Source organism: Phyllostomus hastatus, unplaced genomic scaffold (assembly GCF_019186645.2).
Source record: "Phyllostomus hastatus isolate PE091 unplaced genomic scaffold, TTU_PhHast_1.1 phas_contig_118, whole genome shotgun sequence".
Lineage (NCBI taxonomy): Eukaryota > Metazoa > Chordata > Mammalia > Chiroptera > Phyllostomidae > Phyllostomus > Phyllostomus hastatus.
In genome coordinates, this window is record NW_025333543.1 from 277826 (window position 1) to 302047 (window position 24222).

General features: G+C 38.3%; 1 protein-coding gene across 3 annotated transcripts in view; it reads right to left on the minus strand.

Annotated features, from left to right (window-relative positions):
• Positions 1 to 13700, minus strand: part of ASB15 (ankyrin repeat and SOCS box containing 15) — a 39556-nt gene extending 25856 nt beyond the window's left edge. For 2 of the 3 annotated variants that reach the window (XM_045848115.1, XM_045848119.1), the window contains exons 1-6: positions 13618 to 13700; positions 9866 to 9935; positions 3199 to 3307; positions 1529 to 1581; positions 1307 to 1438; positions 304 to 462 (exon numbers count right to left, since the gene is read on the minus strand). In XM_045848115.1, coding sequence (XP_045704071.1) covers positions 304 to 462; positions 1307 to 1438; positions 1529 to 1581; positions 3199 to 3305 — 451 coding nt within the window. In that variant the 5' untranslated portion in view covers positions 3306 to 3307; positions 9866 to 9935; positions 13618 to 13700. Of the gene's footprint in view, positions 1 to 303; positions 463 to 1306; positions 1439 to 1528; positions 1582 to 3198; positions 3308 to 9865; positions 9936 to 13617 lie in introns of those variants that run through there. The other variant, XM_045848126.1, reaches the window with a different exon arrangement.
• Positions 13701 to 24222: the final 10522 nt, after the last annotated feature.

Genomic DNA, 24222 nt, shown 5'->3' on the forward strand with positions numbered 1-24222 from the left:
TATACCAAACATGCAATCCTCCTTACAGCTGGGCTCTACTTAGAGAATATTTCTTTAGAACTTCTAGTTTCATAAAACTAGTTTGGATGCCTCCTGGTTAGCTGATGCTGAAGGATCTTTCACATTTGACCTCTTTGTGGGGTAGAAAAACAAAATCTTAGGACAGGTGAGATGGGAGATAAGGGAAGTACACAGGGAATGGAAGAAGATGAGGTCACATAATTTAGCCAATACATAGTGCTTTCCCATAAATATTTATTATTTGTTTCAAACTTTAAAAGTTCTAGAAAAAAGGTCATTTACCAATCAGAAGAGGTGTCTCTCCTTTGTCATTTTTGGTGTTTGGCCATATTCCCTTTTCCAGTAAAGTTCTTACATTTTCCACCAGACCAGCTTTGACTGCCAATGTCAAGGGTGTTTCCCCATCAGAGGTCTTGAACTCCCAGAGTGTCTTATAGGATGCTGAGAGGTGAAAGCATTGTGTAAAGTTAAAAATCTTATTTAAAGGATATCACTAGATCAGAATAATACAATATTATATATATTAGATTGAACAAAGTTGATTGATGGAAAGGCAAAGACTAAAAGGAGATGTGAGTATACCGGTAAATAAGCATGGGCTTGCTAATCAAGTTGACAGCTGAAAAAATACCAACATCTGTGCTTCAAGGTGCTCTTTTGTATTTAAAAAAATGGGTTGTATATTCTCATTTCTTGATAAATTATAAATTAACTTCCCAATCCTTAGTGTTGTTATTTAAATTGCATCTGAAATTGTTTTTGTTTTTTTTTTTTTTTGCCAAATGAAGTCTGTGAATGTGGGAATGAGAATACATTTGAATGACTATATCCTATAAGAATATACTAGGTATACTGTGCTTAATATCATCTTCTATATTTGCCTGTTTGTCTAGCTATCTATTTTCTTTAGCTGGCTAGCCAGCCATGGCTATATATTAGCCATATATATACCATGAAAAATTAAAAACTGACTTCCAAAAGCAAAAAGACTTATATTCAAATCAATTGACTCACGATATATACAAACTCTTATCGCTTTTAGCCAATAACCACATCTTCCTGCCAACCCGTGTCACAATCTTAAAAGAATGCAAAGGGTGAACCCTGAGACTTACAAAATGTAGTGATTTTTGCACCCCATGTTTAAAACATGGGTATAGCCTTTTCCCATTTTTAAATAATCTTGTATTCTGCTTCTTATTTTTGCTCATTATATTCATTGAGGACACTCCCAACTTCTACATTCTTGCTTCAGCTTGGTCAAAGGGGTTTTATGTTCTCTTACCATCCAGAACAATTTCAAGTATTTGTTGAATGGGTTGAACAACAGCTTCATGCAACGGAAACCATCCTTTTTCATCAGCTTCATCTAACGCATATTTATATTTCACATACTCCTGGAGCTCAAGAATGTGGCCTAAAGTAAACACATGGGCTGATAACAAATCTCCGTCTTGGCTTGATGAAATCTCTAACTCACCTCGAGGTAGGCAGTACACTCACTTACCTTGTTTTATGGCCTCTACGAGTTTTCTGTTTTGATCACTTAGTGGTATAAATCTTCCAGAGAAAGAAACATAAGCCATAATTATAAAAGTGATATACTTCAAGGAACAAAAATTTTAATTTTTGCATGTAAAAAATTATATGAGTTCTGCATGTAACTTTAATAATCAAGATTTAGAGGACAGGAACACAACTGATTTCATCCACTTTAAAAATGTAATATCTATGAGTCAGTTACAGAGTGTATTTATGATACATTAGAGTACACATTATGATACATAGACCTAGGAATGTTAGTGAAGAAGATAGATTATAACACTGTCTCTGAAATTAGTTCTAAGCAGCAAAGAAGGAGTAAATAACTGGCACCAGGGGAGCTGGGTTCAGGTTTCGCACTTTGTTATCCTGGGAAGGCCAGTTAGCCTCTTTGAGTCACCACTCAAAGAGGTGGTGCTTCATCTGTAAAGTGTTGAGAGTAAATAGGAAGGCTTCTTTCCATTTTAAACTCTATGCTCAATAAATGTTTGTTGCTTTAAACTTAATAATTGCTAATTAATGGTGGCTCATTTGAGAGCTTATGATCCATCCTGCACGCTACTCTTGATCACCTCATCCACAAGTGGAAACAAGCTCAGCATTTATAGAGCAAACTCCCAGTCATGGCCAACAGGTCATGATTTTAAGCTGCATGGCAATTCTCTGATGTGTGTTTATTCAAAGGAAACATAGTATTTCATAACAAATTGATTTAACTCTATGCAGCAGACACATTTGCTGGCATTCTAGGCCTGTGACTGCCTTCCTGGGAACTCTAAAGTTCTAAAACCTGTTGAAGATAAGGGAAAAATTAAGGAGACCAGAAATTTAAATGTAATATGTCCATTTTTATAAAAGCTCAAAAGAAGTAATTTTATAGCACTAAATCTATTCAAAATCACTACTAAATTTCAGAATACAGGGTTGTAAATATACAATGTAAAGGTAAACTAAAGTTTATTTTAGTCAGAAGGAGAATATGTATTGCTCAAGACAGAAATTTACTTTTGCAGTTTTAGATTCTATAACCCCAGCTAACATAAAACATCAATTTTATGTATAATTAGTTAACTTCTGTCACTTGAAAAATAGATAATGAAATAGGCTTTAGTTTATATAGTACTTTGTCATATATTATAGAAGCCCTTAGCCCTTTTCCCGTTCACTGAACATATGGGCTAAGTAGGTTAGCATTACCCCCATATATTAAAGATGCAAAAATGGAATACATTACTTACAAAGGTTGCCTGAGTCAGTAACAGAATGTGGTCTAGAATATACAGAACAGACCTTGGTACACATACCTATACATTAGTTGTATAACTGTACTTGTAAGTTGTTTAAATTTATTATCCTTTTCATTCCATTAATTTAGAAAATAGGCAATTATGTGCAATTGAATTTAACTAGAAATTTCCCCTCTGGGTTATTTCCATCTTCTGCCTGAGTTGAGGATTTGTGGAAGATCAGACTGCTAAACCTACCACAATGGCCCTTGTAAAGCTGTTAGATTCTCTGTCAGAAAAGAAGAGTGAGCATTTTCCTGGAAGGAGGAGTCAGGAAATATCATTTATTTCATCTTACAACAAAATGACTGTTACAAAGAAATTTTGTTGAGAATAGTCAATTTGTTACCTTTCACGATAAAATTCAGTGTTGCTGTCTTCAATGGATTCTTGAATACTGAGCTGAATGTCATAACTTGTAAGATGATCTTCATCAGGGTCATCATTAGTATCCATGACTAAATATAATTTTGAAAAAAGCAATTTCTTATTATGGGCAAATGGCACAGAACACCATATGGAGTTAATGTGAAAGATGCAAAATGAAAAACTAAAATGCATTCACCTTTTTCCATTTAACAAACACAAATGCAATTAAGATTTTAATCAATATTATATATATGAAACCCATTCTAATGCTTGAAGGTTTTAATTATCCACCCTTTGGGTGTCTGTATTTTCTAATTTTGACTTTTCTTTTCAGTAATGTCTACAGTTGGGCTTCTAAGAATTCACTTTCTCCACATTTCTGACTTACAAGACTTTCAGCCCATCAGTTTCTTCAAGACACTGTTCTCCACAGCACATTAGAAGTTTAAAACTCCAATCAAGAAGTAAGACAGTGGCAGGAATAGAGAACAGTGAACTTTTCGTACTCGTTACTTTTCATTTTGTGTTTGCTCTGCTTGCTGATTTGCTGATTAATTCCTTTGTTCACACCAGCAGTGGTTTGAGGTGACTGCCTTGAATTGCATTTAGTTTTGTATTTGTGTTCAACTTCTTCAAACAGACTACATTTTTCGTATTTGCTTTGCAAGTTCTTCACATATTTGTTTTGTATTTTCACTTGGACTACTAGTTTTATAAGTAAAAACAAACTTTCTTTTTCCTTTATGTCTAATCTCTCTACTCCACTCCTAGTCAACGATAGCAGATGGCTGCTCTCAGGAGTCACTAGAAAAAATATGTTGACTCATTAGTAGCAGAAAAGAACTGAGTCCTTCAGACAGCAGAATTAGATGATGAAGCTAAACCTATGGTATTGCCTGTTGCCTTTCTCTCTAATATCACTGTGGTGATAGGGGATTGCATGGCTCTGGGATTAGTAATGGGATACAGAGCCTTTCACCTATTTAAATCACTGGCTTAACTCTAAACCTGTTTGAAATTTGGGCTTCCAGGACATGAGATACCACAGACTCCTTAGAGAACCAAGCTGATCTGTGGAAATTTTTTTTTATGTCCTATTAATGACCATCAGAAAGAAGTTATCTAAGACTCTTAACTGCTTTGCATGCCTAATGACAGCAGGGTGGAAATGATGAGGAAACTCCTACTGCACAAAACAACCCCCACCAGACACAAGCTGTTTCCAAGCTTTTATTGACAGTGTGGGATGAAGTGAAGATCTGTGTGCAGGTGCACTAAGGTGTCAGACAATCAAAGGCACATCATTAGAATAGATCTAGAGACATTGAGATGCAATGACAAGGGCAAGAAGAGAGTTATCTATCTGCACCTTAAACTTAAAATGACTGGACTCAATCCCAGTTGAAGGTTGGCAACAGTCTATTGCCAGCCAGCCTTTATTTAAAATCGCCTTTAAGTAAGATAGATACCGACCAAGTATCTGAAGAAAGGCTGAATAACATTTTGACACATTGAGGACCTATTACAAGTGCCTCACCTCTCAGTCTAGAAAAATTAGTTGACCCTTTCTAAATAATAATTTGCCAATGTTGTTCTGGAGAAACCCACTAGTGACATTTATTTGTTCTCCATAAATAGCTAATTTACAAAATAATCAGGACAATTATATTAGATAGTTAGTCATTTCAGTCAAAGTACTGGTTAACCTTGGCCCTGGCCAGGTTGCTCAGTTGGTTAGAGGGTCATCCTGGTATGCCAAGGTTGTGGGTTTGATCCCTGGTCAGGACAGATACAAGCAGCAACCAATGAGTGCATAAATAAGTGGAACAACAAATCAAAGTCTCTTTTTCTCTCTATCCCCTCTCTTTAAAAAACAAATCAGGCTCTGGCTGGAGTAGCTCAGTGGATTGAGCGCGGGCTGCAAACCAAAGTGTTGCAGGTTCGATTCCCAGTCAGGGCACATGCCTGAGTTGCAGGCCATGGCCCCCAGCAACCGCACATTAATGTTTCTCTTTCTCTCTCTCCTTCTCCCTCCCTTCCCTCTCTAAAAATAAATAAATAAAATCTTTTTTAAAAAAATCAATAAGTAAACTAAAAAAAAAGCAGACTTCCAGCCAAGATGGAGGCATAGGTAGATATATTTTGCCTCCTCGCACAACCAAAATAAAGACAACCACAAAGTTAAAAACAAAAATTAACCAGAAGTGTCGTAAAATCAAACTCTATGGAAGTCTGATAACCAAGAAGTTAAAGAGGAAACATTTATCCAGACCAATAGGAGGGGCAGAGATGAGCAGCTGGGGCAGAGAGGACTCATGGCAAGGTGGTGGATGGAGGATCAAGGTGGGCAAGGCTGTGGCTGGTGAACCAGGTGAGGTCAAAGCTGGCAGAGCAGGATGTTGACCATTTGCATGCGGATAAACCAGGAGGATCAACTGGGGAGCCAGACAGACCACCCAATGCAGGGTCCCAGCACAGGGAAATAAAGCCTCAAAACCCCTGACTTAAAAATCTGTGGGGGTTGAGGCAGCAGGAGAAACTCCCAGCCTCACAGGAGAGTTTATTGGAGAGACCCACAGGGTCCTAGAATGTACATAAAACCACCCACCCAGGAATCAGCAGCAGAAGGGCCCAATTTATTTATGGATAGTATGGGAGATAACTGAAAGCACCCAAGAGCTGAGCAAGCGGCACTGTTCCCTCTAAGACCCTTCCCCTACATTCAGCTCCATAGTGCAGTGACGTGGGCTATCCTGCCATGATGAATACCTAAGGCTCTGCCCCTCACTACTACATAACAGATGCACTGAGACAAAAAAATATGGACCAAGTGAAAGAACAGATCAAAGTTCCAGAAAAAATACAACTAAGTGATGAAGAGTTAACTAACGTATCAGATGCAGAGTTCAAAACACTGGTAATCAGGTTGATCACAGAAATGGTGGCGCATGGTCGCAAAACAGAGGAAAAAGTGAAGGCTATAAAAGATGAAATAAAGGGAACCAATGTGAAGAGAAGGAAACCAGGGCTCAGATCAATGGTTTTGAGCAGAAGGAAGAAATAAATATTCAACCAGAACAGAATGAAGAAAAAAGAACTAAAAAAAATGAGGAGAGGCTTAGTAATCTCTGGGACAATTTTAAACTTTCCAACATCAGAATCATAGGGGTGCCAGAAGAAGAAGAGGAAGAGTAAGAAATTGAAAGCTTACTTGAAAACATAATGAAGGAGAACTTCCTTAATCTGGCAAAGAAAATAGACTTCCAGGAAATCCCAGAAGCTCAGAGAGTCCCAAAGAATTTGGATCCAAGGAGGCACACACCAAGGCACATCATAATTATATTAACCAAGGTTAAAGAGAAGGAGAGAATCTTGAAAGCAGCAAGGGATAAGGAGACAGTCACCTACAAAGTAGTTCCCATAAGACTGTCAACTGATATCTCAAAAGAAATCTTGCAGGCAAGAAGGGGCTTGAAAGAAGTATTCCAAGTCATGAAAGGCAAGGACCTACATCCAAGATCACTCTACCCAGCAAAGCCATCATTTAGAATGAAGGGGCAGATAAAGTGCTTCCCAGATAAGGTCAAGTTAAAGGAGTTCATAGGAGTTCATCACCAAGCCCTTACTAAATGAAATGTTAAAGGGACTTACCTAAAAACAAGAAGATCAAAAATATGAACAGTAAAATAACAACAAACTCACAACTATCAACAATCAAACCTAAAACAAACAAACAAACAAACAAACAAAAACAAACTAAGCAAACAACTAGAATAGGAACAGATTCACAGAAATAGAGATCACATGGAGGGTTATCAGTGGAGAGGGGGAAGGGGGATGGAGGAGAATGAAGGGAAAGGTACAGGGAATAAAAAGCATAAATGGTAGGTACAAAATAGACAGGGGAAGTTAAGAATAGTGTGGGAAATGGAGAAGCCAAAGAACTTCTATATATGACCCATAGACATGAACAAAGGCAGAGGAATAATGGTTGGAGGGGAGGTACAAAGTGGAGGGAAATAAAGGGGAGAAAAAAATGGGACAACTGTAATAGCATAATCAATAAAATGTATTTTAAATGATAAAAGCAATGGTTAACCTTGTTTAGGTTCAGGAGCCCACTTGATGAAAGCAAAGGATTCTCTCTCCAGAGAAATGCATGCCCACACAAAATTTTGCATAAAACTTTAGAGTTGTATCCTCTGAGGCCTTATGTATCCCAGGAAAAGAACCATTAAGTTAAGAATTCTCAAATGCTAAATGTTATTATTGCATTATCAACAATTATTAGTTTACAGATGGGCTGAGTAAAATCCTAGGTTTAGATAATGGGAAAAGGGAAAGTTTGGTGAGCACGTAAATTTTAGATTATCTTCGGTAATAATAAGAATGGTGATTATAAAATAGTCATAAATTTCTGAGCGACTATGACATTTCTAGCACCATGCAAAGCACTTTGCAATCACTGCCTTGCTTTAAAATCCTCCATTCTACTTTTAGGTTGTGAACGAAAAGAAGGTCACATATTAAACCTGACAGCTCAGAGGAAGCCTACATGAAGGTCTTGCAAACTCAGAGACCTACAGTAACCACACAGGATGGTCTGAAATGAAAACTTCGTAACTAAAAGTGAGTCATGGCAGGTAGTCATGTACTAGGCCAGTATTCTTCCCTAACAGAGGTCAATCTTCTACATTCACTGAGCCTGTCTATTGTCTTTTCTGCATCTACAATAACATACTTTTGAAATGTCACGTAATTTCTTTTTCCAGACCCCTTAGGGCACAAACACTGCACCAAAGCAGAGACCACCAATCCCTTCACTATTGCTGTTGGCATGTTAGTGTTATTTGTTGACTGTTAACTGTCTTGTACCCACCTATGTAAAGAAGTATGTGTTGCCCCGGCTGGTGTAGCTTAGTGGATTAAGCACAGGCTGTGAACCAAAGGGTCACCAGTTCGATACCCAGTTAGGGCACGTGCCTGGGTTGCAGGCCAGGTCCCCGGTATGGGGTGCATGAAAAGCAACCACACATTGATATTTCTCTCTTCCTCTCTGTCTAAAAAGGAATAAAAAAATATCTTTTTTCTTTAAAGAAGTATGTGTCTATTCCTTTCATTTTTATCCAGTCCCAGAGATTTCCCTGCTTTGCTTGTTCCTGCCTCCCTAACCTATCACCAGTGGATTTCTCGTTACCCCCTTACATCTTGCGCTTTGATTCTGATGTATAAAATGTGTGATAATGCTGCCATTTTCTGGAGCATTTTATCAATCCATTGATATTTTGCTTCCTGGCAATTGTCATCCGTTTGGCTCAATACACTCACAAAAATTTTTACAGGTCTGGACATTCCTTACATTGACAATGTATTATAGATTCATTGTGTATAAGTGAAAACTTGGGGTTCAGGAGGTTAAAAACCCCCTCGCTGTCACAGAACTAACTAGTAAGTAGAGTCTGGACAGAACACGGGTGACTCTGTTCCTAAGGTCTTTTCTAAGCTGCAGAAGAACAACCCACAGTCTGTTGTCCTTAAAAGAAAACTCTCTGATCTTGCACTTAACAGCCAGCTCTTAATGACAATGACTTCCAAAAATAAAAAATAAAAAATCGCTTTCAGGAACACATAAGTCTTTACCTTTGGTTCCATGAGACAAGGCTTTGTGTTGCTTAGGATGGTCTGAGGTGCCCTAAACTTCCCTTCATTCTGCACTTTTGTTTTGGAGCCTATTCATTACTGTCTAAAAAAATAGGATCAACATGCCAGTTGGTGCCTGACTCAAGTGCTCAGGAGGTTGGGATGATGTTGCAAAGTACAATGCAGGAGTGAACCTGGGTACATGTCACCTCTCTGCATTGACTCTCTAAACTACCTCCAATCCATGATCCCTGATAATACATACCAAACTGTTGATAGGTTGTCAGGCCTCTCAGAGCTGCCCCTGAAACAGGACTGACCAAGGTCCTCCTTTTCCCTGAACTGGGGCAAATATACTTTGTTCCTATGAATTGTCTAGTTGGCTGACATCCAGTGACATCCAAATCTGTTAAGCCCACTCACCCTCACACTCTTGTCTTGGGCAAAACAAAACTGAAACCACCTCCATGGGTCCTAAACAAGGCTGCAAGGAAGGGCTTTGTGTCCATAAATGTCACCCTGCCCCCAGCACCTGTCCCACCAGTGCAATCCTGTTACATCAGTGAGAATTTCTGTCCTTTAGAGCGTATTGTTCCATCTTCCCATATCCCTTTTTTAAAAAAGTGTATTTTATTAATTATGCTATTACAGTTGTCCCATTTTTTCCTCCTGTTTATTCCCCTCCATGCTGCACCCCCTCTCACCAGCATTCCCTGCCTTAGTTCCTGTGCATGGGTTGTACATATAAGTTCTGTGGCTTCTCCATTTCCTATACTAATCTTAACCTCCCCTTATGCCATTAGCACCAAGCACCCAGTGTGGAATCAGCATCTGTTGGAATCGCTACATGGGGCAGGGATGATGGCAGAGGGTCTAAGACTGAGTCTAGTGGAAGATGATAAGAAAGGATAAGAGAAGAGCAATATAGTAAAATTTGGTTCTGTTCTCAATTTTATACAAGGGCAGCCCATATCCAAACCCTGAGGAAATTTTCAATTTTCTTTTACCTTGAAACGGTGATGGTTCTTGAGTGAGTCCCTTTGTTGGGAGTCCCAGAGAGGGTCATCAGGATCTGTCCTATGAGAGGAACAGCAATAATCACCAGGCACTTTCATTTTTTGGTTTTGTTAAGGAAATAGTTCTATACAAAACAATGTGTATTCTCATTTTCTGCATTTTGACCATTCATATGTGTAAGCTTATAACTTTGGTTTTTATTTGGTGGCTACACACTTTTGCTTTCTCAGAATCTTGTAATGCAAAGTGGCAAATCAGATAAATGGCTTCATTAGGCTGATTTCAGCAACAGAGTCAACAAGTCCCCCAGAGACGTGGAAGAGAGGCACAACTCTGTCAGAACTGGGTTCCACCCCACAGACACAGGTCACTTTTATTTACAAGTCATAAGTTACAGTAACTCCCTCTTCATGGTATTTGCATTTGTTCCTCCCCACAACCCCAGGTGAAATATTTTTTGTAGTTTTCAATTACAGTTTACATTCAACATTACTTTGTCTTAGTTTCGAGTGTACAGATTAGTGGTTAGATAATCATGTACTTTACAAAGTGCTCTCCCTGATATTTCAAATGCCCACCTAGCACCATATATAGTTATTGTAATATTATTGATTATATTCCTCATGCTGTACTTTACACCCTTGTGACTGTTTTGTAACTACCAGTTTGTACTTCTTAATCCTTTCCCCTTTTCCACCCAGCCCCTCAAGTACACCTCTAGCAACCATCAGTGTAAAGAACAAAATAAACAAATATAGAAAATGGAAACAAACTCATAGACACAGAGAACAGACAGATTGTATTTGCCTTTTCTATTAGAGAGAAATTCTGTGGATAACAGAGAGAACTAGACCAGTTCAAACAGCATCTTTAACAGAGTCACTTGCTCTGCTAACACACACACACACACACACACACACACACACAATCTTAGTCCAGAAAATTAATGCTTTTATATTGCCTCAAAGTGATACAACTCAACATTTTACAAAAGATATAAACATGTAAAATGGACATATTGGTCTCCAGACACCAACTAGGATATCCAGTATGTGATAGGAAGTCACTAAGTATTTGCTGAATGAATGAATAATTGGATGAATAAATGAATGAATGAATATATACTACTGTGAAAATTAGCAAAAGAATAGATTAACCTTGTGTTTTCTTTCTATGTCTACATATGTTTTGGCCAAGTTCATTTATAATTTTGGGACTGCATTAATTAAGGCTTAATTTTTATGTTAATATGCTACTGATAAAAACTGTCTCACTAGTTTTGCTTATATCTAGTTTCATATTACCAAATTAGACATTTTTAGTCTCTGCTATTGATTTCCAAGTCAAATTCAGTTATGACAGAGATGTAGGAAGATGCATACTATCTCTTGAAAAAGACATACGGAAAGAAAAGGAGTTTTCACAAGTATGTGGATTTCTTGAGGAATGTAAATGTAGAATAGAAAAGAATACAGCAAGGATGGCCCATGAAGAGGCAAATTGTTAATAAATGTGCCCTTATCACAAGCTAGGTGATAATGTAATTTTTAAGAAGCCATACCCTTTGTCTGTAATTCTAAATCTAAGAGTCTTATAAAATAATCAGAGATATGGAAAGAAATTTGTTTGTGAAAATATTCATCTCAGCCATATTTAAACTGACAATGCATTAGAAACAATATAAAATGTCCAGCGAGAGGGAATTTGATTAAGACATTACTACATACTGAGACAATAGAAAACTATAATAGTTATTAAAATTCACATCCTTGAAGAATATTTAATGTCATGGATAAAGCTTTGTGTAAGAGAATGATGTTCATGTAATCAAGCTTTGAAGGAACTAAGATTGACTTCATGGAGCCAAAGCTTACAAAACCTTCCAGAAAACTGGCCTCACATCATCCCACTAAGTGAAAGGTTGCTGGTTTGATTCCCAGTCAGGGCCCATGCCTGGGTTGCTGGCCTGCCTGGTTGGGGCATGTGTGAGAGGCAACCAATTGATTCACAACCAATCAATGTTTCTCTCACACATCGATATTTCTCTTCTTTTCTTTCTCCTCTCTTCCCCTTTCTCTAAAAATAAATAAATACAATCTTTAAAAAATAATAATGACAAATATAGAACAGAAATTGGCGAAGGACAGAGGCTTTCAGGTTAATATTGATCTAGTATTTAGCATCCTTCAAGAAAATGTTTATCCAGCTTCAAATCCTCCCCAAAACATGAGCACCCAGTATTGTCTCCTTTTCAATATCAAGACCATGTCCAACAGATACTGGCAAAAACCTTGTTGAAATACAGATGCAGAATATCTATATTCCCTTTCTCTACTAAATCAAAAGTACAAAGGGTTGACTCAGCAGTCCTCAGTGATTATCATTTTTTTTCCTAAGGATTTTCATAACGTCCTACCTGCTCATGCAAAAGTAGGTATACCATACCTGCTATGTTCCACTCACTGTGTTAGACACAAGACAAAGGGATCCGTGCCCTCAGGGACTTTGCTGCCTTTAAATAAAGCATTCGAGACTTTTCCCAGAAACATCCTTAATCTCTCCATTCCTCTTCCTTCCAAGTTTTTGCAGAATCAAGCACACAGCAGGGCATTAATAATCATTATAAAAAACATCTATTGAGAGTTTACCTGTGACATGCATTATGCTAAATATATTAGATTATGTTATTTACTTTCTACAACATCACTTCCCCCCAATTTACAGAGGAGAAAACTGAGTGAGCACAGAGTGGTTAGGTAATTTGTGTAAACCCAGTTGTTTGACATGAGCGCCACACAGGTTTACTGCTACAGTGCACCCTGGTGACTCAGCCACTCTCATGGAATTCATGAAAGAGGGTCTCGTTTTATAATCTTAATATTCATAAGCCTCAGAAAAGTTTTCTAAAAGGGTTGAGCAAACAACCAAAAACCCATCAAACAACCCCAGTAGAAATATAAATATTTTAGGTAAATTTTCATTTGAGGTATTCCCATAAAAACAACAGAAGTTTAATATTACATTTTATGACAAAAATGTTCTCAGCACAAAGCAGTGTTAGAACTTCCTGTCCATATCACTGCTATTTCACAGAAATCATTTTACTTTAGATGTGCAGTCTTTCTTAGAAGTTATCTGTTTATTTGAGAACCAGATGGGTGATGGTATCAGATACATTCTAAGGACTTTCCAGCCTTGACATTTTATGATTTAATTTGCAAAAGCAGATTTCCACTTCTACTGAGTTCCTTTTCTTCTACTGATTTAAGAGACTTTAAAGGAATTTTTATCTGAATATAAAGCAGCCATCTTTTGCTATGTGATGAAAAAGCTTTGATAGAGATTTATTTTAATTATTCATGAAAAGTCATTAACTCTTTTTCAGAAACCAGGGCTAGATAATAGATGAGACCCTTCTGGGATTCCATACTGTGTGTACTGACACTTCCTATAAGCCTATTTATTCTTGATCTGTTTTTCTCTTGATACTATTTTTTATTATGATCAATAATTATATAATTGAGTTAATAGTCTATAAACAAAAACAAACCAAAAAAAAATCCTCTGGCTTTATTTTGTAATTTACAAGGCCCTAGATCGGCAAACCCACAGATGGTCAATTGGAAAGATAGTAATGAGAAGCTACCACAAAACGTATTTCCATCAGTTTAAAATATTCTTAATACTAAACTACTTAATAAGCTACTTGGTGAGGTACAGATCAAATATTTCATAATCTCACCTTTTGGAATGATCGTCTTGCCATTCTCATTCAGGGCCTGGCCTTCCTAAACCAGAGGAAGTGCCCAGGAGCCAATGTGTTCCTTTGTGTATCTAAAATTAAGTTCCCAGTTGGTGGTTAAATTAAGATCTGACCTTGTACAACTGAAACATAAGTGGTTCCTGGCACACAGTAAAGTATTACCCATGACTTCTCCAGACTCTCATCAAAAGAAACACAAACCCACAGAGGTATAATAAGATTAGCTGTGTCCTGATTGGTTCAAAGAGCTCTCAGAAAACAAATGATCTGCCAACCCAGCTGCACTGAGGGTTCCTGCTGAAGGAACAAAGCATGACCATGTAGATGGAATTAAACCATATTTTTAAATTAGTTGTTCAAGAGACATTAGATCTATGAGTCTGTGTACCTGCAGATCCAAATCCACTCTTCATCAATTTTAACACACACTATTTCTCATTCTTTATCTTTTAGACTTAGGTTGAATCTCATTAAGTACAATCTTATTGTCATACAAATTTACTCTCTTTCCTCTGATTTGCGTGTAATAGCTGCTGATCTGATAAACAGGTAAGACAGCGGCATCTAATCTGATCGAGAATCTTTAGGGCGCCTTATAGCACGTGCATAGCCTAAAAACAGTGACTGGCAGATGTGAAACAGCATAAAATCAGGATTTAAATTGGGGAGAATTGTTTTCTATAAAAAAAACAGTAAAGTTCAGCATCTTAACTGATTTTCTAGTGAAAATAATCTGTCTTAAATATGTTTCGACATGGTAATCCTCCGATTAACTCAGGCTGCTATCAGCATTCGCAAAGCTGGCTGGCTTCTGTCCCCACCACTCCGCTGAAACAACTCTCCTTACGGGTCTCAGTGACCTCCTAGTGTCTCCAGTGGATCGACACTTTTCATTTGGTATTTTTCAGGCCCTGTCTTAGATTCACCGCCATTGATTCCTTTCTTTTTCCTGAAGCTTTCTACCCCTAGGCTTAGAAGAGCACTCATTGTATGCTTTGTTTTTGGCTTAAGTTATTTATTTTATTTTATTTTTTTTGATCTTTGGATTCCAGATGTAAGTTAAATCATATGTTTTTATCTTTATTGTATTTTTTACATTACATTTTAGTCTCTTTACACCTCCCTCTCCCCAGCACTCACCACACTGTTCTTCTTATATCTCTGACCCACTCTTTTTACTTGGTGTTAATAAATAAATGTATGGATTGTAGTAAATTTACCAGTTTTATTTCAAAAATTGGGAAACCTTAATCAGAAGACCTAACTCTTCTTTGTGATAAAAGAGGTTGTATTTCAGTCCTCCTTGGATCATACCTCAAATATTTTGTATTTATGCCACTATTGAGTCAAGGTTGAAGATTAGAAGATTGTGTACACTTTATAATTATTAATCTAATTTGGAATTTTTCTTTTTTTCTTTTTTTTCTTACTTTTTTATTTTAATCATTGTTCAAGTACAGTTTTCTCCCTTTCACTCCCAATCCGATAAAGAATTTTTACAAAAGCAACCAGCATTGTGAAATTCTTTAATTTTTACACAAGACTTTTGAAAAATTACAACATTAAATATTCACGTGAAGGTTTTGAGTATAGTGCAATTTATGGGAAAATCTATACCCAAAGTTTTGAAATGTGGTTTGGGACATTTCAGGGACATTTCTGCTCTTATATTAATCAATGTATGCCTTTTTTATCCACTTACATAATAATCATTATACATATACTTATAAAATATTTAAAATAATAAGACAAAACAAAGGCTGTGCGCTAAATAAATGAAAATATGTTACTGATGACACAGACACATGAGCGAGCCTCGTCTTCCCATTTCCTATCTCTCTCACCTGAGATTTGTTGTTCAAGCTCTCTGAGTGATAGCAACAGTAATAATAATAATAATAATAATAATGAAAGTAACAGTAACACAATGACCATGGCACCCACCATTTTTATGAAGTCTATTCCTCAAGTAGTTTAATCATCTATACACAATAAAGCATGCTGTGAGTAATTCAAATATTTAAAAGAATATCTGCTCATAATGCTAATAATCACTCCCACATCTGCCTGTTTGGGAAGTTGGCTTTTCCTACTGGCTTTCTCAAAATGAAAAAAAATGTATATCAGATTTTTGAGCACTGTGCTCCCTTGGTACCCTCTGGTGAGAGTAAGTCTCAGGGAGGCGTGTGACCGAGCAGCGAAGGACTATGGAATACAACTGTTGTCCTGAGGAAGGTGCATATAATGACACTGACATCCAAAGTGTTGCTTCTATCTCTATATAGTAAGAAATGCATGTCCTGTTTCAAGGTGATAATTATAGCAATGCACGTGAGGAATCTTGGGTTGAAATGACTGGAATGCAGTATTAGAGGCACTATCCTTGGAACCACTCATTTTGATTTTGGGAACAAGACACAGGTAGCATTGTACCTGAACTTCCAGGGCGTAATGAGTCACTCTGGCCTGCATGGTTTAAGGCACGTGCCGCTACTGCACACGTCACTTGCCCACAGGTACTCTGTGTTGCTGAAAACGTGTGGGGCTTGCAGGCCTTTGGCTGCAAATACAAATACAGCTCTTGCTATGAGCTACAGCTACTACCACCCCACCACAAAACAGTTTACCACATTCCTCTGTGATCCAGCCCATTCTTTATTAAAGCCTAATCTTTGCCTTCTGGGAACAATGGTGTTGTTCTGATACCTTGAAGAATCCTGCTTTGTTCTGTCCTGAGAGTTGTGTACGCAATACCCATCTATGTCTACCTCACTTGGTTTCATCTTTAATACATCTCAGATTTTTTCTTCCTTCCTTCCTTTCTGCACTTGCTCATTATTTTGGCATTAGGGATTGTGATAAAAATTGCACGTTTTATTTCAGTTGTCTATAAAACAGAGTAGAAAAATGTGAGTAAAGAGAAGGAATCCATTATTTCTAGTATGCCTCCCAGTACTTTGATATTGTTTACTTTTGCTGTGCTTTTCAGTTTTCTTTTTCTCCCCAGACTGAAAGCTACACAACTGAAACTGAGTCACATCCATCAGCACTGCACTCCATCGGGATCACAGGTGCGATAGGCCCCTGGAAGAACCTTTTTCACGTCACACTGTTGACATCACTCTGGCCATTTGTTTCCTCACAGCACAGAGGCAGGTGACAGGAGGGTGGTTTTTGGTAAGGTAGCGCCATGGACAGCACATTGAACCAGCGATGAGCATAGAGTTGGGGGGATTCTGTGCTGGCAGCTACGTGACCCACTTTACCACCAGTGTCTGGGAACGTGCTTGCCATGCGGAAAGCACACATCAAATATGTGCTGAGTATTTTGCTAAACACTGGTTCATATTGGTTAGTAGTTGTTTCTCATTTAATCTAACCGGAGGTGAACTCAGTTAAAGCTGAATCACAGTGAATTTTAAGAAAGGTTAACTTTTCTTTTTTCTTTTTTGGAACAAAGCTTTTAATTATCACTACTTGCAGAGATATTTCAAGTGCCTCTCAGAAAAAAAGGACCCTGGCTTAAAACAAGAAGGCAGAGAATCTGTATTTTAGTTTCAGATCTCTTCACATCTTTGTGAATTAAAGCAAATCATTTACATGTCTGTATCTCAGCTTCTGTGAAATAATGTGCTCTCCTTACTTCACATTGCTATGAGAATAAAAGAAGCATAATTATGAAAATTTCTTGAAAAAAAATAATCCCTATACAGACACAGCACTTAATAATAATAATAATACCATACTTCTGGGACATAAAGTGGATACTAAATTAACTGTCCTATGTGGTTGTCTTTCCTATGCATGCAGACATGTTAGCATACACAGAATGTGATGCTAGACCATTTCAAGGAGTATGTGCCAAGTTGGGTGGGACATGCAGTTCTGGTCCTTAAGAAGTTTACCATTGTGTACAGAACAAATAAGTAGAAAGGAGGCCAGAAATTGGTAAGACAGATAAAGACATAAGTAGGCTATGGAGAAAAGAGTCACAGATCACACACACACACACTCACATATACACAAGTTTGAAAAAGAAAATGGTTTTACATTCATGGATCAAAGTACTTTAAAAATCTTTTTCTTCTAGTCTGTTATCTATCCCAAATTGATATTGCAAAGGCAAGGAGACTTTAGCTATTTTTAATGTCTTGTGTAATATAAATTAAACACAATCATAATAATGACTGCATGATAGAACTAGCAAGCAAAGTAAAATTTGAATTCTTTAAAATTCAGTATTTTTTTTCTAAAAAGAATTGATCTTTTTATGTACACCCACTATTTTAATTTTTAGAACTTGCTAATGCATGACATTCCATCAACTAATATTCAACTTTGAAATAGCGTTTTAACATGAAATGTTATAGAAAAAATTATATAATTTGATGAAGAAAACTTACTATGCTAAAACTGAAAATTTTCAGTGTAAATCCAACTTTTTCACCATGAAAAGATCCTGCTCCTGCCTGTATTCAGATCATTATTTTTAACATTTCTAATTTGACCCACCATTTTGTTTATGTTAAAACAATTTCATTATAAAAAGTAAGCTTAGTCATTTTTTCAGTAAGCTAGAAAAATGTGATTTCTTCTAGTGTCCCTTCCTGCTGGACTCAGATTTGCCTCTGACAAGTAGTGTCAGAATTAGGACAAAATACTCTGGATTTTGCAGAATGTTATTTCTACTGAATATTTGGCTTAGCTGTTTATTTGGATCTATTATATAATTACCACACAAATAAGGCAAATTTTCACATTTCCTCCATGTTTGCTGTAATATCAAAAGTATTAATAGCACATTGAATTTTGAGATTTTTAAGGTGTTTTTTAAAGATTTTATTTATTTATTTTTAGAGAGAGGGGGAGAGGGAGAAAGAGAGGAAGAGAAACTTCAATGTGTAGTTGCCTCTTGCTCACCACCTGCTGGGGACCTGGCCCACAACTGAGGCATGTGCCCCAACTGGGAATCTAACTGGGGACCTTTTCATTCACAGGCTGGTGCTCAATCCATTGAGCCACACTGGCCAGGGCTCCATAAGGTGTTTTTATGCCCCTTGGTATGTCTGGGTAATTATCTAATCCCACAGCTCCAGACCATTCAGTCTTAGTGTAAATGAACACTTTCAAGGGGGCTCTGGGTGGGATACGCTAGTCAACCCAATCACTGGCTATAGAGCATCTTATAAAGTCAAGAATGCAGGACCCACAGAAGTAGATGAATGTGGGGTTCTTTCCAATGCAATGTTTGACAAATATAGTATTTACTGAGCGTGTACCGTGCCAGGTACTGCTCTAGGCACCAACAACCTGGAGGAATTTACACTTAAACTAGTGAAATAAATGCAAATAACAGAATAAACTGGAGGAAACTCTGTGAGGAAAGTAAGCATCCCGGTAGCTGGAAACAGCTATGTCACCCACGTACAAATCTCCGGGGTGATGCGTCAGTTTGGGGACTCCATCCCACCGCTTCCTAAAATAGGACTTATGGAACAGGGAGAAGTTCCCGTTCCTATTCAAATAAATTTGTTTCTGTATCCACTTAACAAGGTTAAACCATTTATTTTTCAGAATGTTTAACCTATAAAAGTGAATCTCTAAGAAGAGGAATTGGTACACAATTCAAATGCAATATTATTTGAGGGTTTTGTTCAGATAATTAAATCCCACAACCCAAAGAAAAGCAGTCAGGGATGTGCTAACATGTTCGTACATCCATCTGTTTCTTTCACTAGTACCACACTACTTCAATTATCACAGCTTCATAGAATGATGTGGTATTTAGGAAGGCAAGTCCTTCCTCATAATTTTTTTACAAATATTTTTATTTCACACATTATGTCTTTCAGATGACTTTTAGACTCAGCTCGTCAAAATGGAGTTGTGACTAGGAATGCACTAAGGCTAGATTCCTTTGGGAAGGGTTGACACATCTAAAATATTTCGTTTCCCCACCCAGGGATACTGTATGTCTCAATGTATTCAAACCTTTCTTTTGAACTTAAAGTATTGTAATTTTTTATTTGTCTTGAGGATTTATTTCTTCCTCAGTATTTTGTAATGTGTGTGTGTGTGTGTGTGAATAGAATTGTTTCTCCTCAGTATAGTTCAGTTGGTTGTTTCTGGCACATTGGAAGCTAACTCTATTTGTATATTTGAGTCACCTGAGTTTCAAGCACTCTTATTGGTACTAGATTTTAGGTTTTGGGGTTTTTAGTTGTGGTTTTCTCTTTTTGCATTTTTTTAAGTTTTTTTTAAGATTTTATTTATTTACTTTTAGAGAGGGAAGGGCAGGGAGAAAGAGAGAGAGAGAGAATCATCAATGTGTGGTTGCTGGGGGTCATGGCCTGCAACCCAGGTATGTGCCCTGACTGGGAATCAAACCTGCGACACTGGTTCGCAGCCCGCGCTCAATCCACTGAGCTATGCCAGCCAGGGCTCTTTTTGCATTCTTTACCTTCTGTGCACTCTGCTAGCAAGCATGCTGAGTGGTTGGAAACCATATGAGAAATATTAAGCTAGCTTATTAGGGAGGAAACAGATTCTACTATGAAACATTTTGGACAAGTAATTACTATGTAAACACTAACACTAGGAATAATTTCTAGAGAGAAGTGGTTCTCAAGCTTGGCTCTCACTGGAAGCACCTGGAGAGCTGCGGCCAACGCTGATGCTGGCCCCTCCCCAGATACTCTAATTCTGGAGCATCAGGACATCAAAAGCTCTGCAGGTGACTCTGATGTGTTGCCAACCTTAGAAACTACATACTCTGTGTATGGAATGATCTAAAATAAAATTTTGCTATCATACAAAGATCTGTTTCTTTCACTCCCAATCATTAACTTTGCTCTTTGATGTTTTTTAACTCTTGATTTTTAAAGAAAAAATATTTTTAAACATGTATTCATTCTTACTTAGTGTCAAAAATCAGTCCTTCTTTTCTTCAACAAGTGTTTTGTAAACAGTGTTATGTGCTGGACGTACTGGTCTGGCTACTCAGGATGCAGCAATGAATATAACGTAGTACCACCTAACCTGCAGGGAGTTTTCTCTGTTTGATGGAAAAGTCTATAGTATTTGTCTAGGGTTGGACATTGTATTTGGCGGGGGAGCCAGGATGAAGCCCGAGCGCACTGAATGATGGGGTTGCCATTAACTAAGGTGAAAGGTTCTAGAGGAGCAATTCGAGAGGCGGACTGGGAGCTCACCTTGGATCCTGTAAAGCAGGGTGTCCAACCCATGGACCATGGGCTGCATGCAGCCCAGGATGGCTATGAATGTGGCCCAACACAAAATCGTAAATTTTCTTAAAACCTTTTTTTTTTTGCCTATCAGTTTTCATTAGCGTTTGTATATTTAATGTGTGGCCGAAGACAAGTCTTCTTCCACTGCGGCCCAGAGACACCACAAGGTAAAACTTGGCATACTTATTAAACTCCAAGAGAAAAGGTTAAGTAGGCAGATGAATGTGAGTCCCCCAAGTTTAGCAGGGAAGTCTGACCTGAAGAAATAAATTAGTGGTAGTTAAAGACATGAGACCAGATCGTGACACCATAGTAAAAAGCTAGGAAAAGTCCTGGGCAAACAGAGTAGGAAAACTGAAACAAGAACATTAAACAAAGCCAAACTGTTTAAACAATTTACAGCCAGCTAATGAATCACAAGAACTTATCTTCTCTAAACAAGGACACTTGAGAGCAAGTGGTTTATACCTCTCCTCCCTAACCAGAGAATACATCACTTAAATCACCCTTGGGGGAAAATAAAGAACAGAGACCCAATTAATGCCATTTGTGCCAGCTAAACCCAGGACAGAAGAAGTCAGAGGAACAAATAACAAAACCCCCTTTAGAGCCAGACAGCCCCAAGATAAAAGTAAAACAATAAAGCAGGCCAAAGAATAATCCCAAACTCCCTTAAATGCTCATTCTGATGCATCAACATATTAAAAATGCACCTAGAAAGTTGATGAATATTCTGCTGAAACCCTTCCCTAATATTCTCACCTACAGAACACACAAATAAACACACAAACAAAAACCCTCCAAACACACACTCCAGGTCAGACTCACTCTAGAGCAAGCCCATGCCCCTTGTTGGTCCTGAACTTTTACTCTCCTAAACTCTCAGGGTCCCAAGGAGACCTGCAGCCAGGGGAGCAGTGGGCAGTGGCAGCTTGACCCAGGCTTACCCCCTAATCCTGTTTCTAAGGCCCCGTTGTTCTCTGACTTCCCAGTGAGCTAAAACAAAGCCTGCCTTGGCTCACTTCTGTCCCTGTGACCTTCACTTCCCAGGGAGCTGACAGCTGACTAGCCTTGGCTCACTTTTTTCCTGTAATATCCCTGGTGAGTTAAAGCAGAGCACTGCCTAGGCTCTCTCCTGTTGCTTCCTCTACTGTAAGTCCTTCCTTTGTTTCACAGTCCCAGCTTTAACAAATGTACTCTCAAAATGACCTGGACTTGAACATGAAATCTTTCCTACATGAAGTCAAGAACCCATACACTATAGGTGGGTCTGAGGCAGACTGCTCAAGGAGGCTGTGGAGATACAAAAAACAACCTTCAAGGGGTGAGTCCTAGGTATGGTTAACGTAAGTAAGGAAATAAACAGAAGAAAACTATTTGCACCAGAAAGGAGTGATCAACTGTATCAAATTCTGCTGCTAGCTCAAGAAACATGAGGGCTAAAAACTAACCATTGCATTTAGCAACAATTAGGTTTGTTTTCTATTCCACGATCATCTTGCTAACTGCCAGGCTTCCTTCCTTTCAGTGGTTTCCCATCTTTTTCCCCTCTGCCCTGCTTCTCAATATGAGGAAAAGAGAGATACAATGTTCCTGGGTTTAGGGCAGGGCACCCAACCTCCAGGCCGCATCTGGTACCAGTCAGTGGCCTGTTAGGAACCCGCCGGCATAGCAGGAGGTTGTGGGGAGCGAGCAAAGCTTCTCTTGCATTACCACCTGAGCTCTCTCTCCCGTCTACCACCCACGCCCATCCTTGGAAAAATTGTCTCCACAAAACCGGTCCCTGGTGCCAAAAAGGTTGGGGGCCGCTGATTTAGGGGATGGTAAAACCCACTGACATATAACTTCCTTAAGTCTGGAAATGTTACTTCCTTTTCTATGCCTTTTTTCTTTGAAGTTTCTCCTGGCTCGTTTTGTATTTTCTCCTTTTGTGAATAATAGCTACCAATTTGTAAAAATCAATTGTTTTAAAGTTTATATTAACAATTGTTTTAGAATAAAAAGAATATCATGTAACAGAAACTTAAGTAGAATTTAAAATTGTTCTATAATATCTTAGAATGCCATTACACACATAACCACAGGAAGTGGCTTGGGTGGAGGGCAGGACCACGGCCTGATAATCTCTGTCAGAAAGGACTGCAGGAGTGGCTTAGAACTGTCCCTCGCTCCAAGGTCCTCAGTCCCAGCTTCTCCCTAGGGGGCTCGAGTTCCCAAGTTATCTCCCCATATGACATAAGATCAACAGAAAGTGCTGAGAAACAGTCTCTTACCTCTCTGTACCCTCCGTTTCTCAGCTGAAATATCAAAATTAGGCCTGGATTAGATGAACTCTGATTTCCCTTTCAAATTTAAGAATCTACAATGCTATCATATTATGCTTTATGGTCTAAAAATCCCTTGTTTTTAAAGTTTCAGATTCTGCTAAATTATTTCTGTTGTTGATGCTTGCCATCTCTTTGCCTTATGTCTTAAAGTTTAAAAGGGGTTAACAGATTAATTATTATTTTTTTGTTATCCTCACTCTTTTTAGAGAGAGAAAACATCAATTGGTTGCCTTCTCTTACATGCCCTGACCGGGGATCAAACCCACAACTTGGTTATATGCCCTGACTGGGAACAGAACCCATGACCTTTTGGTCTACAGGGCGATGCTCTGACCAACTGAGCCACATGGCCAGGGCTAATAAATTAATTTTTAAATAAGACTCACACAGTTTTTTCACAATCCTCAGTTATTTCTGACCAATACCAACAAGGTGTATTCTCCTTTGAATAGAACTCTATTCATTTATTGGCCAGGCATGAAATTATTAACTACCATGTGCCAGGTACAATGGTAATATCAAACAAGGCAATTCTTATTCCCAGGGAGACCAAGATGGCGGATGAGTCAGTGGAAGCTACACTAACCTCCTCCCAGGACCAACTTGGAATGACAACTAATTTATAGAAAAATCATCCTGAATAACCAACTGGGCACTAGAAACCTTATAACCACGGACAGGCAGAAGAAGCCACATTACCACAACGTGACTGGTAGGGAGTGTGGAGGAACCAGGAGAGGCTGGCTGGGCTTTCATGGGCAGCAGTTGAAGTTCTGGAGGGATATTTCAGCAGCCGTGGAGTGTCCCTTGACAAGTGTGGGGTCCAACCCAGGGCTGAGCTCCCCACTCTACAGCACCAGAATCAGGATAGGACCTCAAATAACATCCAGCTGTGAAAAGCATCAGGGTTTTTGTCCACCAGGAAGAGATGGCTGGAGAGACAGAGAACTTCTAAAAGGGCCAATGCACAAGATTTCATTTGCAGCCACCCACCCTGGGCTCCAGCAGAG